Genomic DNA, 16,955 nt, shown 5'->3' on the forward strand with positions numbered 1-16,955 from the left:
CATTTTTCAGCATATCTTATATCTAACAGTATGTAGAAAAGACGAGCGACAAAGTTTTTCCAAATAGACTCCTGATCAGCCTCCTTTTTGCTCTACTGCCTGTTTTCCTGCTCCTGGAAATGCTAACAGTATTTAATGTGGAGTCTTCATGGAGCACTTTTATTTCAAGTAACGTTTCACAGCAGGTGTTTATGGAAGCAGCAATGTTTTGATGTGCAGTTTTAATTATTTGTCAGTTCAGCTTGGTTTTATTTGAGCCTGTGTACCTATAAAGGCTGAACAGAGACCTGTCACTCTTCACAAAATAGGTAGACCTAGAGAGTCAAAAATGTGCAACTCTAAGAGTGATAGTAACAGTACTGGTAGCCAGGGTAGGGTTTTTTCAGTAGAGATGCTCTGACTTACTGCTTTGGATGGCAAGTATACAATTAAAAATTCTTTTACTCATGACTGCACAACATCTAGTCCCTGAAATAATTAATTGGACATACCTTATTGCAGATTTTTTTAGAAGCTCACCTGAGAATATGACATTTTATTAAACATGGAAAGGACCCTAAATTACAATTCTGATGCTGTAATTTAACCTGATACTTTTATCCTGTTCTTTCCCTTGGTGTGTCCTTTCCATTCATTTCCTACCCCTTCTCTTTGAAATCTCATTTTTGAGAATTTGGGGTATTTGGTTGGGGATTCATGGATGCCTATTCATGCATCGTCCTCTCACGTGCAGTAAATTTAGTGTGTTCCAGCTGTTTTGGAATTTATTGTGCAAGGCCTTGACTCAAAAAGAGGTCCTGAAAACCTGAGTCAGACAAATAAGCTCTCAGTTGGAGATGACTGTGTGATCACAGAAATTCTAACCTGCCAGACTTGTCCCTTGGTGTGTGCAGTGCAGCCACCAGTAGGTCCCCTCTCCATCCAAGGACAAGACAGCTGGGAGATGGGGTCTCTGGGCATAGAAGCAGGACTATTCATCTCCAAGCCGGGGTGGAGAAGGGGTACAGCAGAGGTACAAGTTGTGGGATGAAGAGAGAGAAGAAACATGGGTATTAGATGCCAGCCATAACCTTCCCTCCAGAAACTGGAGTATAAAGCATTAGTATGTCGATGTCTTAAGAGGTCCACCCATGTTTCAGGGTCTCACCCTTTTGTAAGCTTTGATTACAAGATGGAGAAAGGAGGAAGAAAAAAGAATAAATCATTAAACATGTAACACTATTAAGCAAGGCTTTAATTTGTAGCAGTGGATTCTATTCCTGTTATTCCTGTGCCTTCAGCAGCTGAAAACTATTTAAAAAAAATCTAATTAATGACATCTGCATCTGACAGTGATGGGATAACAGGTCAGCCCATTGCTGTGCAGAAGGAATGCCAGAATACAGAGCTTGTTTCTGGTGGCTGCAGTGCCACGTTAATGGCAATAAGGGGAAGAGAATGGATAACACGGAGGGGAGAAAAGCAGTTTGTGTCTGGTGCTGCCTGACTTGCAACTTCCGTGGTGGAGAGAGGCAGGAAATGCAGTCCTGCCAGAAAGGCTCAGGCTGGCTGAGCAGGGAGGCCAGGCTGTCCCAGCCGTGCTGCAGTTGTGCTGCAAAAGCCGCAACCTTGGCAAGCTAAACTAGACATAAGCAGAAGGTAGAAGGAAATAAAAGAATGTGGCAAAGTCACAGGAGGATGGGTGCTGGGCTGCTGGGAAAGTTTCCAGCAGGCCAGCATTACAACCCAGGTAAACCTTTCAAGTTGTTTGCCTCCCAGGCTATGAAAAATCCCTTATGTTGGATGACAAGCTTTGGGAAAAAGCATCTGCTCTGCTGGATCATAAGATGAGGGAGTGACCATGGCCCATGGCTGTGGCTGGTGGGAAGGAACCAGGACCTAGCAGAGCTCCTTTTGGGGCAGATATGCCCTCTGGCTACAAACCCACAGTGGGAGGAAGCTGTTGCTGTTCTCAGATGGTGTGAGCTGCAGCCTGGACCATTGGAGAATGTGGAGTGAGGGCTGGAAGTTGCACTTGCTCTCTGGAAGCTGCTGGGTCTGTGTGGGTTCACAGCCACAGTGGTGAAGTTAAAGGCCACTGGCTCATAAGGAAGACTTAGGCCTCTTGATTCCTGGTTGTGGGCATGGCTCCACAATGACAAAGATTGGCTGTTTCACCCCACTTGCTCTCCTGGCACCAGGGTCAAATTAAGGATGTGTGGAGCTGTGTAATGGCTGTACCAGCCCATCCTATCCTATATTTGTGATCCTAAACTAATCCTCATTTCTAGCATGTTGGCTTTGGGTAATTGATTTCTGGTCTCTCACATCTCTTGCTTTTCAGTCAGCCTGAATTGCCAGGACTGTATTAGCTGGTCATTTAGTTTGAACTAACCCAATAATTTTTTTCTGCTGACCTTAAAATCACTTTTGTACAGCAGACTACTCTCCATTCAGTCAGTTTATAGTGTAGGCTTCAGTGCAGACCATTAATCTTAATTTGGAGTGTTTGGATGACTTATTTAATATTATCAATATCTACCTGTATTATCAATATAACCTGTAAGTTAACTGTGAGGTTTTTTGGTTGCTTACTAATCATGGCCTCCCTAAGAAAATGAATTCAGGTTGTGTTTGGAACAGGGAAAACAATAAGTTATTCAAAACCCAGGACATTTACAGAGGATGACAACAGAAGTTAGATCACTCTTCCATGGCACTGTGAAGATGGCATGTACTATGTATTTTCTTCTCCAGAACTTTCTTCTGTAGTCAGCAGTGACACAGATAAGTCAACAGCAACAATGAAATGCAGCAATTTTCTGAGGAAAAGTAGCTTACTCTTTTTTAAATAAAACCAGAAAAACAACAAACAAAACAAAGTATATAATGACCACCCCCACCCCCATCTCCCAGCACAAAAGACATACACATACAATAAACCTATTTGAATGAGTCTGGTTGTAATTGCTGTGGGGGTAAAGTGCAAGACTGAATCAATTTCCTCCTCACTAAGGAGAAGGAACCCACATATCAACACGTAACAAGGAAAATCTCAGGGAAATGCTATGCCTTTTGTCTCAGTTTCCTTGCCACAGTAGCACGTTGTTGTTCTTTTGAAGAAGCAGGATAATTTGTGGAGTATCAGCTCATTGTCAGCAGGCAACTTCTCAGAGTTAATTGTAAGAGAACAGTACTTTGAAGGAATCTCTCATTTGGAGGTGTATTTCCCTATCAGAGTGGCTGCAGCTGTGGCTCCAGCAGTCTCCTTTGGCCATGAGGTATGTTATGGAATCTGTTCTGAGGGGTATGTAGTCCTTACTACTGACCATAAATGGAAATAGTAATTTGAGTGATACTGGTCATTCTGTTTTAGTGTATGTAAATGCAGTGTATGTAAATGAGCAAGGGAAAGCAAGCGACTAAATGATGTCTGCATGCTTCTGTCCGACAGTCTTCCACTTCAGTTCTGGGGGTTGCACTCCTGAATTTTATCACTTAATTTTTGTTTAAAGTGTCTTTGTTCCACTGGCAGAAATAAAAGCCTTGGATCTTCTTGCTGTGGGAGTGAAATCTTTTGCTTGTTCTTTACAATAGGGATTCCCCAGACAGTTTAAAAAGAAAAACAAAAAACTCCCTGAAACAAAGATAAAAAATCTACCTCTCCAAAAACATGCCTGAAATCTCTGGCTTTCTTTTAAACTGTGAATTCTGCTGCTCCTGAATGTTGGAGCTAAAATGAAACATACCTTGTGCTCTCTCTTTGATTGAGTTCCGCATATGTTAAGGGAGTTAGAGGGGCAGTATTTTGGCACAGGCACCCCAAATTGTAATACATGCCACACGCTGCTTGATGTTTCATTTCAGGTTATAAACTGGATTACAACATGCCATCACCCTGTGGGCATATTGTCCAGGGAAACCAGGCTGGATCTGCCTGATGCATAAAATGATCTGGCTAAATGATCGCCAAGTAGAAAGTAAAGGATGTGTGCAGAATTTGTATTTTCAACAGGAATTTAGATTACAATTCAGTCACACTAAATGATTATTAATACTACCTAACTCATCAGTTCAAGAATGGAATAAATATTATCTAGAAACTGTGTTTAAAGAGCTTGGGACAATATTTTAAACTTCTAAAATGTCTATATGTGTCCTAATTAAGTCAGGGTAGCAAAGAGAGTATTTAAGCCCCACGTGTTTTCTTATTGATGCAAATGGTGCTTTGTGTTCTTTTATTTGTGGGAAGCTTTGTTAGCCTCAGTTAGCTGAAATGCTTGCATATGATTTGTTTTTTTCAAAAGAAAAGATACACTGTATTTAGAGATGCAAATACTACCTTGTCTGTGAAACCCACCAGCTGTTATACTGGAAGACAAAGCTAATTCTATGTTGCTTTACTTCGTGGTGTCTGTGTATTCACGAGCATCTTTTTAACAAGGTTCTCAGCATAGATGAAAAATAGCAGGCACCAAATTTTTTTATTTCTTTGGTAACAGCCTAGTAAAATCAGAGTTGATCTGTGAATTAAAAAAAATGTAAGCAAGTAAATAGATCAACTATGATAATATACTTTTACATTAATGTTTATAGAAAACTTGAACAGTGTATTAGCCTTGATTCTTAAATTCCTTGAATATGAGTTTACTATTGCTGCCTTGAATATTTGACTTGAGACTGAGTCAGATCAAATATATGGCTCTGTAGCAGAAGAAGCTGCTGCTGGTTTGTGTGTCAGTAGCACACTTTTCTGGAGAGGCTCTTTGATTCTGCTTTAAACATCCGGAGAGAGACAAAGATCATTTGTGGGGTCTTTTGTTGCTTCTAAAAGTTGGAGCAGGGAAAAATTACGTTCCAAGAAATACCAGAATCCTGGAAAAATCCGAGTAGAATCATTAAGTGTTAAACTTTATCTTCTTTATAAATGAAAGTGCTTTCGTTTTATCTCTGGCAGCTATCCTGATAATGGATGTTATGTAATATTTACTCTCTCCTTCAGAGTTAAATCCTTTTCCGATTTGTGAGTAGTATTTGCATATGTATTTCTTAGCTACATTGACATGCCAGATGCGCGGTGGTAGCTGTCTCCGCCTGCTAATCCTGTAATAACATTCTGGTGACCAAATTCAATGGCCGTGCTCTGAGCCTCGGAACAGCTGATTGCTGAGTAGGGAGGAAAAAAAAAAAAGAACCCAGCGAATCTGGTTGCAGCTCTCTGCTGCATCCCCATCCCACAATCCCTTGCACCATTTGCTGCAGTCTTTCTACACAGGCTGAGTGAGAAAAAGATGTGCTAAATAAAGATTGATTGGTTTGAATCCTGAAGGGGTCTCCCACTTGTAAATGACCCAGGGAGGAAAAAAAATTCATGACGACTTCACTGGGCCTCCTCTTATTCTTCCATTTTTCTTTCCACCTGTCCTCTTCATGGAATGGAGCATCATTCCTTAGAGCACAAAATCTCTTGTGCCTCTAATAATGATTGTGCTGTGATAGGGATTCCTTAGCAGTTTTATGTGTGAGGCTTGAAATATTAACAGATGATGGTTTGTTCGTTTGGATTACTGCGGAACTGCAGCTCCGTCCCTGCAAGATTTTATCCTCAGCACTGCACTGATTAAGCTATTTTTCTACGAAGATGGGTAGGTCTGAAATGCTCAAGTTTGCTCAGTGTTATTCCTGGTGGCTGCTGCTGGGTTGCTTCTGTTTTGGCCCCTGATTGTTCATTACATTTCTGCATGCTGTAAGAATGAAGAGGGTTGCTGTGTTTTAAACGAGGCACTAAGCTGCTTGCAAGAGTGGGAGAGAAAGGAATGCAAATTTAGCTTATCAAGCCTTTTACACAAGTGGACTGTGTGGCTGTTCTGATTATTAATTTGCTCAGTGTGTTCTGTATTGGCTAATCTGGGGGCTGTTGCTAGAAATGGCTTGAATCTGTTCTTTATTCCTACAGACTGTGGACAGGTGATTTATCTGTTTTAAGGACTTTAAAGGCTCAGCTCTCCCAGTCCTTGAAGCAACATTATTGAGGTTCCCCACCCTTTCTTATGGCTCTGGAGGCCTAACTGTTCCTTTGGAAACGTTGCCATTGGAAACCTATTCATTCATAGTACATGAATAGACCCTCTAGGTTGTGAATACCATTGATAAGAAGAGGATGAATTAGCTGCAAGCAATTCGTTCTCCTCAGGCTGTACTTTCAGGCTAGTTGCAGCTCTGGCTGGGTAGATTTCAGAGACAGCAGTGTATCGTAACACAGAATTCTGCTCTTTCAGGAATAAAATCCTGTGACGTGAACAGTTACTTGATTCCCCAATATCTTTTCTCGACTGGAAAACGAATAGAGAATTTTCAGGAGTTCCAGAGCTCATTTGAGGATACCTGTAGAAAGGGTGCATTTTTCTATTACATGTCTCTATTTACCTGAAACAGCTCTTCTGGAACTGTTATTTGCTATACCTAACTTGATTTTTTTTTTTTCCACCCCTTTCCCAGTGCTATAGGAAGTTCCTTTCATATGGGTGGGGCCGCACCCTGGCTTTCCTGAAGGCATGCATGCATAGCGGGGCAAACCTTTCCACTAGCTTAGAGAGCCATTGTTTTCTCCTTTCTTTGCGGTCTAGTTTATTTTAAATGAAAATCGTATCTCCAAGCAGAAGGAAAAAGAGTAATGCTGTTTCTGGGGTGGCTGGGAATATCGCGATTCTTGAGCCTCAAAAAGGCGACAAAGGGAGTAAATTTCAGAACCCTTTAGCGAACCCGAATTTGGTTTTGAGTGTGTGTTTGTTTGTGGCATAGATAAATGGGTGGGGGCTTATGTCTTGTTTGGTGTAATGTTTCCTAGTCCTTTAGCTTTGCATGTTTAAATTATGAAGTGTAACTACATGGAGAAGTGATAGCCCTGTTTTCGAAGCTCATGCTTTAGCTGCTCTATTCTGATTGTGAGACATAATGAACCTCTGAAAAGCACTCTGGCAGTTTTTGAGCCCAGAAGATGCTGCTAAAAAACCGAACATTTTTCTTGTAAAAGTAGTGTCACTTTGCAAAATCTCCCACTGCTAATGCATTTAAAACTTATGTTGCTGCAAGCATAGCAGTAAATCAGAAAAAAATACTGTCTGGTGAAATTCAAAAACATTGTCTAAAATGTCTAAATTTTCTTCAAATAGTCTTTGATTGTACAGTTGCCTTCATTGAGTAAATGAGCAAAATCATCCTTCTCATAGCTACATCACATTTATCAAGATTACATCAAAGGTGGAATTGCCTTAGAGAGGCTGCAGAATCCTGCAAATCTCATTCTCAAAAGATTTTTTTAAAGGGACTATTTGTGTGAGAAGTTGTACCAGGTAGTGGCCAAAGCTTGAAATGTACAGATGAAATTCTGTTTCTAGGTGCATGTTTTAAATCTGATTTATGTGAACACAGGGGATAAATGACAGTCATGGCCTGCTGCATTTCAGACAAAATACAGAGTACTAAAATCACTTATTTCTGAATCATTAATGGTTTCTTTCACTGGCAAAGCTTAAAGCATGAGCATTTGAAAAATAAAGTAGCTGGCATGAGATTTGTGTATGAAATGCTAAGAATTACTTGATTTTGTGGTGACATTGGGGGAATGTGCAAAACTAAGCTGAAAAACAGGTTAAATCAATATTAATTTTTTCAGCCAGAAGCAGATTTTCTTGTGCAAGCACTATTTACTGGTGTAACTTTACTTGATAAGGGAAAGATGAAATACAGACAATACCTGGGCGCTAGAGGACTTTCTTCTGTTAAATGACAGGCGGCATTCACTGGAGACCTATTTTTTCATATCTTAAGTACAGCTTTTCCCAGTATGTGTTCAGTCTATAACAAAAAAATTATACTGTTGGTGTGTCCAATTTGGAAACCATGCTTTTGATAAGAAATCCTCCTGCTTCTGATTATCTTCCCTGTTTTATTTGGGTCCCTGCCCCTAACATTTGGGGAGGGAGAGTGGGAGGCAAACACAGCTGTGTAAGCGGGGAAATGAACTTTCTTTTTGAAACACTGATGTTCTTTTTCATGCTGATGTTCTGCATGTTATGCTGCCAAATGTATGAATATGTTAATGGGTATTTGATTGTCTGGTCTTTCTACTCCGTTTTGTAAAAGCCAGATATTTTGGTTCCACTTCTTGTAAAGCCACCTTTAACTCAAGCTTTTTAAAAGTAACATGGTTTGCTAATTGATCCCCTAAGGTTTATTCTTTGTGATTTTTGTCATTTAAATAGGAAAAAAAAAATGGCTTTATGTAATGCATTTTATCTTACTATGGGGAAAGAAATTTTTTTTTAAGTATTAAAAAAGATGAAAAAGACATGCAAATATTATCAGTCCACAAATCATGCATTTTTGGGTCATGAACAAACATGATATGAGTATTAGAGCAATTTTTGTCATTGCAGTTTCCCCTTCCTCAGAAAAAAAAGGAAACAAAAGAGCCTGCCATAAGTGTTTCCCATTGAATTAAATGTCAGTTACTGCTGTTGGGTATTTGAAGTGTGAATAACTTTATGCCGCTGTATTTGCTAACACCGAGGCTATACCCCAGGAACCTGTTATCAGGGAAGCCAGAACAGCTGACTTAGGATCCATAATCACTGTCATTATCCTAGAAACAGCCCCTTGCTCAGTGTAAGAAGTAAAACATACCCGTATGGCTCATTACACAGCTCAGGAAGAGCAGCATGGGTTCTGACAGACTAGTGTGCCATTCATTCAAGTACAGGAAGAAGACCTAATGTAACATTAACAATAAAATGCTACACAGGTCATGCAAAGCATTCTGGAATTGAGAGAGCTTTGAGCATGATCAGTAGAGGGCTTGTTGTTTCTGTCTTGGAAAGCCTGAACTGCCCTCAAGCTAGATCTAAATTGTCTGAAATGGGTGACTAAAAAGGGGTAGAAATTGTTTAGGGAGAAGGTAGACTCCTCAGGAGTGTACCTGCAGAGAAGAAGCCCAGCTGGGCTTGCAGCTCAGAGAGAAGAGAAGCCAGGTTCTGCTGTGGGTGCGGGAGGTCTGGCAGAACTCAGTGCTGTGACAGTCACGCCTGCGCCTCCCGGCACTTCAGCCTGCTAGAAATGCTGATGGAGAGGAGTTCCTGCTGGGCCACCCTGCCGGGGACTCTGCTTGCCAGGTTTTCCTAAACTATTTTAGCAGGCAGTTTACTTTTTTTCTATGGTTGCTTCCATCCTTTTCCTCCTGTCTTCTCTTCACATTTTATTCTATTATTGGCTATAATCTGTATCTCCAGCTGAAAAGAACCTACATTTTTCTCTCCCTGTGCCTTGTTCTAGGACAGGAGGCGTTCCAAGCCTGCTGCCATCTCTTTAACCTGCGATTTTAATTCTAACAGTTAGTAGACCTTTTTCTTAGCCTTTTATTTCATGCTTTGTATGCCAGATTATGAAGAATCCTCAGTCCTAGAAACATGATTCTTACTACTCGTTCTGCCTAGAATGACATTTTTATTGCATTTATTATTTGGATGTGCTTCATGTATCCTTCACCGTACTGTTGCTGGTTATCAGTGGCTATCAGTTGCCTCTTCTTTGCTCTGTTTCTTTTATCATGAGGATTTTCATTGTGCCTACCTCATCCCTACTGGTGATGCAGAATTTGAGCATTCCCTTCTCAGGGGGCTGGCTGGTTCTGGAGCTTCCTTCTTGGGGTCTTCCTGAAGTCAAAATCTACGATATTTTTGGCAATACCAGCACCGACAAGGGAAAAAAATTGTTAGGTAAATAATTCTCAAACTCTGTGATGCAGCCATTTGACTGGCTGGTGCAGTTCCAGTTTGAGCATTTTGCCAGTGGTACTGTCGATGTAAGAAATCCGATGTTTGTTAGCACTGGCTGAACCTATTGGCTCAAGAATGTTTTTATCATCGGTTTTCTTTAAAACCAGACAGCCCCGTAACTTTCAGTCTAGAGGCAGCATGCCTTTCCAGAATGCTCAGGCAGAGGTATTGTCGATGTTGCTGACTGTTTCCCTTGCTGTCATCAGTGATAAACCATATTAGAAGTTTCATTCTTTCTTGTTTTGGTTTTATATGGAAGTATGAATTCCTGCATAAGGATAAAACACGAGTGGATTAGTCAATGATTTTGTTATTTCATGGAGTTTATAAGCCATTTTTCTTCTTTTCTTATTTTCCCCACTCTGCTCCAGCACTGTGCAGGGTAGAAGGGAACAGGACCCATATGTCAGTGGTCTAGGATGGCCAGTGAAGGCTCCAACATCCCAAGTCCTGTGGTCCGTCAGATTGACAAGCAGTTTCTGATTTGCAGCATATGCCTGGACCGTTACAAGAATCCCAAAGTACTTCCCTGCCTGCACACTTTCTGTGAGAGGTAAGTCCTTTCCTCATGCTGGTAACTCCAGATTTGTGTCCTGCTGCAAGCAGAGGACAAGGCATCCTTTAGTGGACAGGGACTTTTCCCTCTACTTGTGAATGTGGTGTTAAGGCATGATAAAGTCTGGGAAGGCTGGAGAGGCAGGGATGTAGAAAAACACATTTGTGACAGGCAGGAAGAAGAGACAGCAGTGGCATATTTGGAATACATTCCCTTTATGCATGAGTAAACAAAAAGTAAATCTAATTAAACTAATGAATATGGTTACTACAGTGTGAAAGGTGATGATAGCCAGAATTTGGACCTCAAGTTAATGGTGTCAAATTTATTCTGGTTATCATATAATTAGAAACAATTTTAAAAATTCTTTGTTGATTTACTAAGCCGATAAGTAATTATCCCATCCTTTAATGTCCAAGAGTTAGACATGATACATGCATTATTAATAACCTGAGATTAAATGTCTTCATTATTCTGCAGTTTGGTTGACTGAAGTGGGAAACTCTCTGGAAAGAGATGTGATAAACCAGCAACTTGCCTTTTACTGTATTCGGCTGAATGAACTGAATATGCATAATGAGACTTTAATGTTGCATTATCCATCAAATTGTGGAGAAAATACAGCACCTGCATAAAAGTTAGCTGAAGAATTAGTGGTTAGAGTTCTCAGTCTGATGATGGGATGCAGCTCTGGATTGTATATTGAATGGCAGGAGAATGTTTATAAATGGTATGTGGTGTGAACACTTATTTAATTTAGGAGATTTCCACCTCTTAGCAAGAATTGTGGTGTGAATCTCTACCTTTGCACAGGGTGAAAGAAAATTGTGGATCTCTGCCTGTGTCAGATGAACTGGTCTTTTGTAGAACAACAGGAAATCCCAGCATTCAAAAAGACAGCACTGAAACTCTTACTGAAGTCAGTGAGACAAGATTTTCACCATCATGTGTTATGTTTCCTGACTTCTGTTCATGTGTAAAACCTAAGGTTAGCTTCTGGTTTTCACTGGAATCCTCTTAGGCTGGTCTGGTTATGGAGAGAAGATGGAAGAGCTCTTCCAGTGAAGTGCTGATGTGCAAAGCCTAAGCTCTCCTTTCACAGAGCCCTTACTGGGGGGTCAGGAGGAGGGCTGCTAGGGGAAGATGATGAGTGGTGCAACCAAAACTCTTTTAAAAGGACAAGAGCTGTGGTGCTGTGTGAGGTCAAACTTTCTCAGTTGGCATCCTATGAGGAATTTGGTGTAGCACTGCTCCCTCCCTTTAAAAACTGCATTCTGCAAAGTTTCTTCTTACAGGATCATACTTACTATGGGATATTGCATGTAATTGTATGTTGCATGCCCAGCCAGGTGTTAACTTTATTTCCAAGGCCAAAAGTGGCCTTAAGTCTCACCTAGGCCAGCCTGCTGCATATTGTGCATATTGTTGATTGCTGAACTTTTGTGTCAGGTTTATACTCTGTGAAATTTATTTTTTCTGAAAAACACCAACACCGCCGTCCCAATCAAATACAAACAAAAATTTCCTCCAAAACTCCCCTTAACATAAACTGTGATAACCTGGCAGGTAGTTCCCCATGTTGTAAAAAAAGCTCTGTTGATTTTGGATAGCTGCCAAATAACTTCCCAAATTGAAATAGATGAAAAAATTTCCTATGGTTTTATTTGGACCATGTTTTACCTCTGAAACACTAAACCCACAAACACAAGTTATTAAAAGAGATTCTGTTGGACAGACAAGGGTCAAGCACCGGTTAGTCAGTTAAAGGCACAGGCTCAAATATTTGATGCAACTTCATGTCTGTCAGACTTTATCAGATAAATTCAAAATTTTTACTGCATAAAACGTCCTGTGAGCAGGATGCAGTAGGTGTCTGAAATCATGATCAACTGCATGAATATCTCAAAAAAAGGCATGTAACTCTTTTAATGATGTCTGCTTATTGAACCTTTTTTTTCATGTGGCAGAGTCAAAAAAGATTTAGAAGAAAAATTATTCCCCATAATCACTTTTGCTTCAGAAGCCTGTTTGATGTGCTTTTATAAGTAGGGGTAGTACTATTTCAAACTAGCTCTTTAACTGATGAAAGGGTTTTTTTTCCCCTCTTTGATGATACTTTCCCTTTCTTTCTCCTTCCACCTTCCTTCCCCATAGGTGTTTACAGAATTACATTCCAGCCCATAGCTTAACCCTTTCTTGCCCCGTGTGCCGCCAGACCTCCATTCTGCCAGAGAAAGGGGTTTCTGCACTCCAGAACAACTTCTTTATTACCAACCTGATGGATGTCCTGCAGCGAACGCCGGACAACAGCATTGAGGAGTCCTCCATCTTGGAGACTGTCACTGCTGTTGCTGCAGGCAAACCACTCTCCTGCCCAAATCATGATGGAAATGTAAGTGAGACGGCCTCCTGTGCTATGTGCAGGTATTGATATGTGCTGACTTGTCTGGGTTTCATGGATGTCTTTTTCTAAAGAGAGAGCAGGGGAAGTGGAATCACACTGTTTCTTTGATTTTATAATAAATCAGCAAAAGACAAGTGATTCTTGAAATTAACTCAAATGCTTTTAGTGGAGCATCTTGAAGTAGTCAGGATGTTACTTTATCTTACCAGTCATCTTACCAATCATCTTGCCAATCATCATGATGATGTCTTTTGGCACATTTGGTCAGAATTATTGTCCTGCAAGTACTAAACCTTGTGCCTTTACTTCTTTGGGTTGGGTTTCCTTAGCCCTCGTACTTGTAGCAACAACTGTTGCTGTGGGTACCTGTATGTTTGTTTGGCAATATGTGACAAGGACCTTATGAGTTTTACTGACCCTGCACACTGGGGCAGTACCAAAAGGTAAGTGAACATATTAACATAGAGCCAAATAAAGGTGAGCCCTCGCTTAGGATGCTTTGTATCAGCACAGGCTAGAAACAGAGTGCTTCTGTTTATCTGCAGTGTTTTGTGGATCTCTCATATCAGTTCCTGGAGGCTGCTTTGTTTTTTCCCTCCACCTACTCTTTTTACCTAGCATGTCCTCACACACATCCTCACATCATATCAGTATATTCATTGGCAAGTACCCCCAACTGAGTTAATATTCACAGATTACTGCAAGAACAGCTCTAACTCTGCTTACTTCACAATTTTCAGTGTTAACCTGTGTAACTTCATGATAGGCATATGAGCTCCTGACTCATAGCTAAGCTTATGCAAACATGTAAGTAGAGACTGCGAAACTCAGCAATGCTGTATTGTAAACTGAATGTTGTGCTTCTATGCAAGCCAAGAAACACATGTCAGTAGTTTAGGACAACTTTCTGGGGACTGTTTTATTTGATACTCAGTGTAGGTACATTGGTTGTATAGGAGTAATTCAGCTGATAGATAATGATTACTGTAATAGAGGAATAGCTCAGTTCCTTCCTTCTCTGTTGGAATTAGGTGGACTGGTAGAACTCACGTTGGACTCTCTGATTAATGAATAACTGGTATAATGTTTTTTAATGTGTACTATACTTATGTGTATGTAGTGGTTACTGATTAGTGCATTCCTAGTTTTTGTTTGCATTTTATTTGCTCTCTTTAAAATGAATCATAGTTGTTTTCTGACATAGCCATTCTGATAGGAGCCATTTGATTGAGAAATGCAGAAAAAAAGTCAAAATTATGGTGTTATTTGTTTTATATTTTAAATTATGAGCTGATTATTCTTTGGGTGTGTTTAAAAAAACCTGTCTTGTCTACAATCAAAAACATGCCACCTTATGCCTCTCTGAGAACTCATTTATAGGGAAAGGTGCATTTGTAAGTCCTCTAAACTAACTTGGCTTGCCTTGAAACACAGCATGCCATTTAGGATGCTGAGTAAGTGTGTGATGGGAACATCCTCTCGCTTCAGTAAGTATCTGGGAGGGTTGGGGATAGCCTGAGGGTGACTCAAATTTAAAGCTTTGTGAAGCTAAGAAATGAAAAGCTAAGTGCACACATTAGTCCTTGTGATGGGAGGAACTGAGGTAAGATTTGGGGAGAGCTGCTTGAGGCTGGCCAGGTGGGTCTGGCTGCAAGGGTGCACAGGGCCTCACTGAGGAAATGGGATTATGCTGGCTTCATAGGTTCAGGACACAAGAGCACTGTGTGGCAAGTAGGTTAGATATTTGGAAATGTCTAAAACATCTTCATCCAGAATGTCTTCCCAGGGCAGTGATCACAGCATCAAGCCTGCCAGAGTTCAAGAAGCATTTGGACAATGCTTTTAGGCACCTCAAGTCAGGTGTGACTCTTGGGGTGGTCCTTGGCAGGGCTAGGAATTGGACTTCGATGATCCTTGTAGTATCCTTCCAGCTCAGGGTATTCTATGATTCTAAGTGCCTGGCAGCTGGAAACTTTACTGGGAGCTTCAGGAAGTGAAAAAGGATTGAGCTGGCAGCTGGAGGAGAATGCCTTTACAAAACCAGCAGTCATTCTGCACTAAATCCACCCTCCATTAATTTTTACATATTGCTTTGGGTAGGGTCAGACACATTATATTTTTACTATTTGCATCAAATATATTTCTTTTAAATATTACCAGGTTTTCTTCATATTAGCTTGGAAATAAGTTTCTGATTAAACAATTTTTTTTCAATTATTTCAGCCATCCGGGACTTAAACCTCTCTGATTGAAATGAGATAGAAACTGATGCAGAGATACTTCCTTATTTGCTTGCCTGTCTGCTTGTAACGTAGCTTCCTCAGTCCATGCAGATTAGATACTTTCCCTTTCCAGTTGGTCCCCTATTCCAATCACTCATATTTTCAATATGTGTGTATGTTTACTTTATTCCTTCCGTGCACATCCTCCCATCCTATGTTGTGGCATCTTTGTTCTGTGTGATCTTACGAAGAATGAAACTTAGTTTGTAGTATCTTAATACAAAAGATGGTTACCTGTGCCTGAACTATAAAAAAATGCTTTCTCATTTTGACCCAACATGGAGCACAAGTGTATGTTCTTGTTAATTCAGGATAATAGGGCACATAAGTTCATAGTCTGAACTTACTAGGAGATTCTTATCTTCTGCCTACACATTAAAATAAAATTGGCTTTCTTCTCAGCTGTGAAACACCTGTAGGTCTTGTGTATAAAAGCATTCTGGACTTGAAACATTGATCTACAATCATTAAGGGGCAGGTATAGAAGCCAGGGCAGGGAAAACGATGAAATTCTAACTCCATTGTATGTAATGAGTGGTGTAGCCTCTGAAATGTCTGTACTTGGGTTTTGTTTGAATTTGAACCGAAAACCAGCTCAGAGGGGAGGATCCATGTTTTCACAATGTAGAAGGTGGGCAATGTATTTTCTGCCTCTAGAGTGTAACAAGAGAGGATACACAGTATTAAATTCAACCCTTTTAACAAGAGAGATTGCCTTAACTCTGACTACCTTTTTCTCAAAAGATAATAGCATTGCTTGGCAACTTGACAGGCATAAGATCTTGCTTACAAAAACACTTCCTGAACTTTTGGAGCTGTTGCTTATTGCCTGTATGCTTCCCTTAGGAAAAAAAAAAAAAAACAAAAACCTCTCCTTGATATTCTGATGAAATTACTTCATATCTTACCTTTTAAACCCTTGTTTTTTCTCCTCATCTCTGTACTTCCCACCATGTCACTTACTCATGTACCCCATTAAAGTGTAATCTGTGGGTAAGGCAAAAGCTGTGACTAGGGAGGGAGAAAAACCCACATTGTAAATTTTACCAGGTATCTCAGAGGTACCCTCAGGTAATTCAAACTTATATTCTTCAGAAAACCAAAGCATACAAAGCTAAGGTGCACTCGAGCCCTGGGACAGAGGAATTAAGCAAGTGTGTGTGACATGAGGAAGGTGGGTGGCAAAGAGCTGACTCATTGTTTTTCTGTAGACTGCTCTTTTAATTCAAACAGATAGTAAGCAGAGGATGAGCAATGTGATTTTTCAAACGTGATTTTAGAGAAGAGGGACTTGTGATTGGTGAGAGCTTTTTCCTCAAGACCAGAACTTTGAAGGGCTGGAATTAGTTTGTCTTAGCTTTGTGAAATCTAGTTCAGAAGTACTTGCATCCTTGATTATGCAGTTTTAAAAGTTTCTGTAAATTCAGTTTAATTACAGTAGTGAGATGTGCATGGGTCTCCAGTTACATCATTGTGCTGAAATATGCTGGTTGGGTTTAAGGTGGGAATCACTGGATGGGATTTCAGAACCAGTGGATATAAATTCACATGTCATTACAGCTGATGGGAGTGTTCTCGTTGAATTTGGTGGAAATACAGCTGAAGCCAGTGCTGGATGCTACAGTGTATCCTGCCCAAGAGCTGTCTTGTATTTGGAAGGTAGAGGCAAATGTCATTTTCTGAGATGTTTTGTAAGGCAAACCTGTCACAATGAAAAATTTTCTGGGAGTGTCACAAAATGTGATGCCCACATTGGGTGTGGAGGGGAGAGATAAAAAGCCAGTGATGCTTGTCTGTCTGTAGTTAGAAATCAGTCTTGCCTGATTAAGAGATGCTAGGAAAAAAATCGTAAGAAATCAGCCTATCTGGACAGTTGAAGCCTGAATTGTATTATTAGGTTT

The 16,955-nt window shown here is 40.4% G+C and overlaps 1 protein-coding gene across 2 annotated transcripts in view; it reads left to right on the forward strand.

Annotated features, from left to right (window-relative positions):
* TRIM2 (tripartite motif containing 2) overlaps positions 1–16,955 on the forward strand; it is a 60,411-nt gene that overhangs the window by 11,738 nt on the left and 31,718 nt on the right. For both annotated transcript variants that reach the window (XM_053975725.1, XM_053975726.1), the window contains exons 2-3: positions 10,184–10,365; positions 12,523–12,760. In XM_053975725.1, the coding sequence (XP_053831700.1) occupies positions 10,232–10,365; positions 12,523–12,760 (372 nt within the window). In that variant the 5' untranslated portion in view covers positions 10,184–10,231. The remainder of the gene's footprint in view (positions 1–10,183; positions 10,366–12,522; positions 12,761–16,955) is intronic.

This window comes from Vidua macroura, chromosome 4, assembly GCF_024509145.1.
Source record: "Vidua macroura isolate BioBank_ID:100142 chromosome 4, ASM2450914v1, whole genome shotgun sequence".
NCBI classification, from domain to species: domain Eukaryota; kingdom Metazoa; phylum Chordata; class Aves; order Passeriformes; family Viduidae; genus Vidua; species Vidua macroura.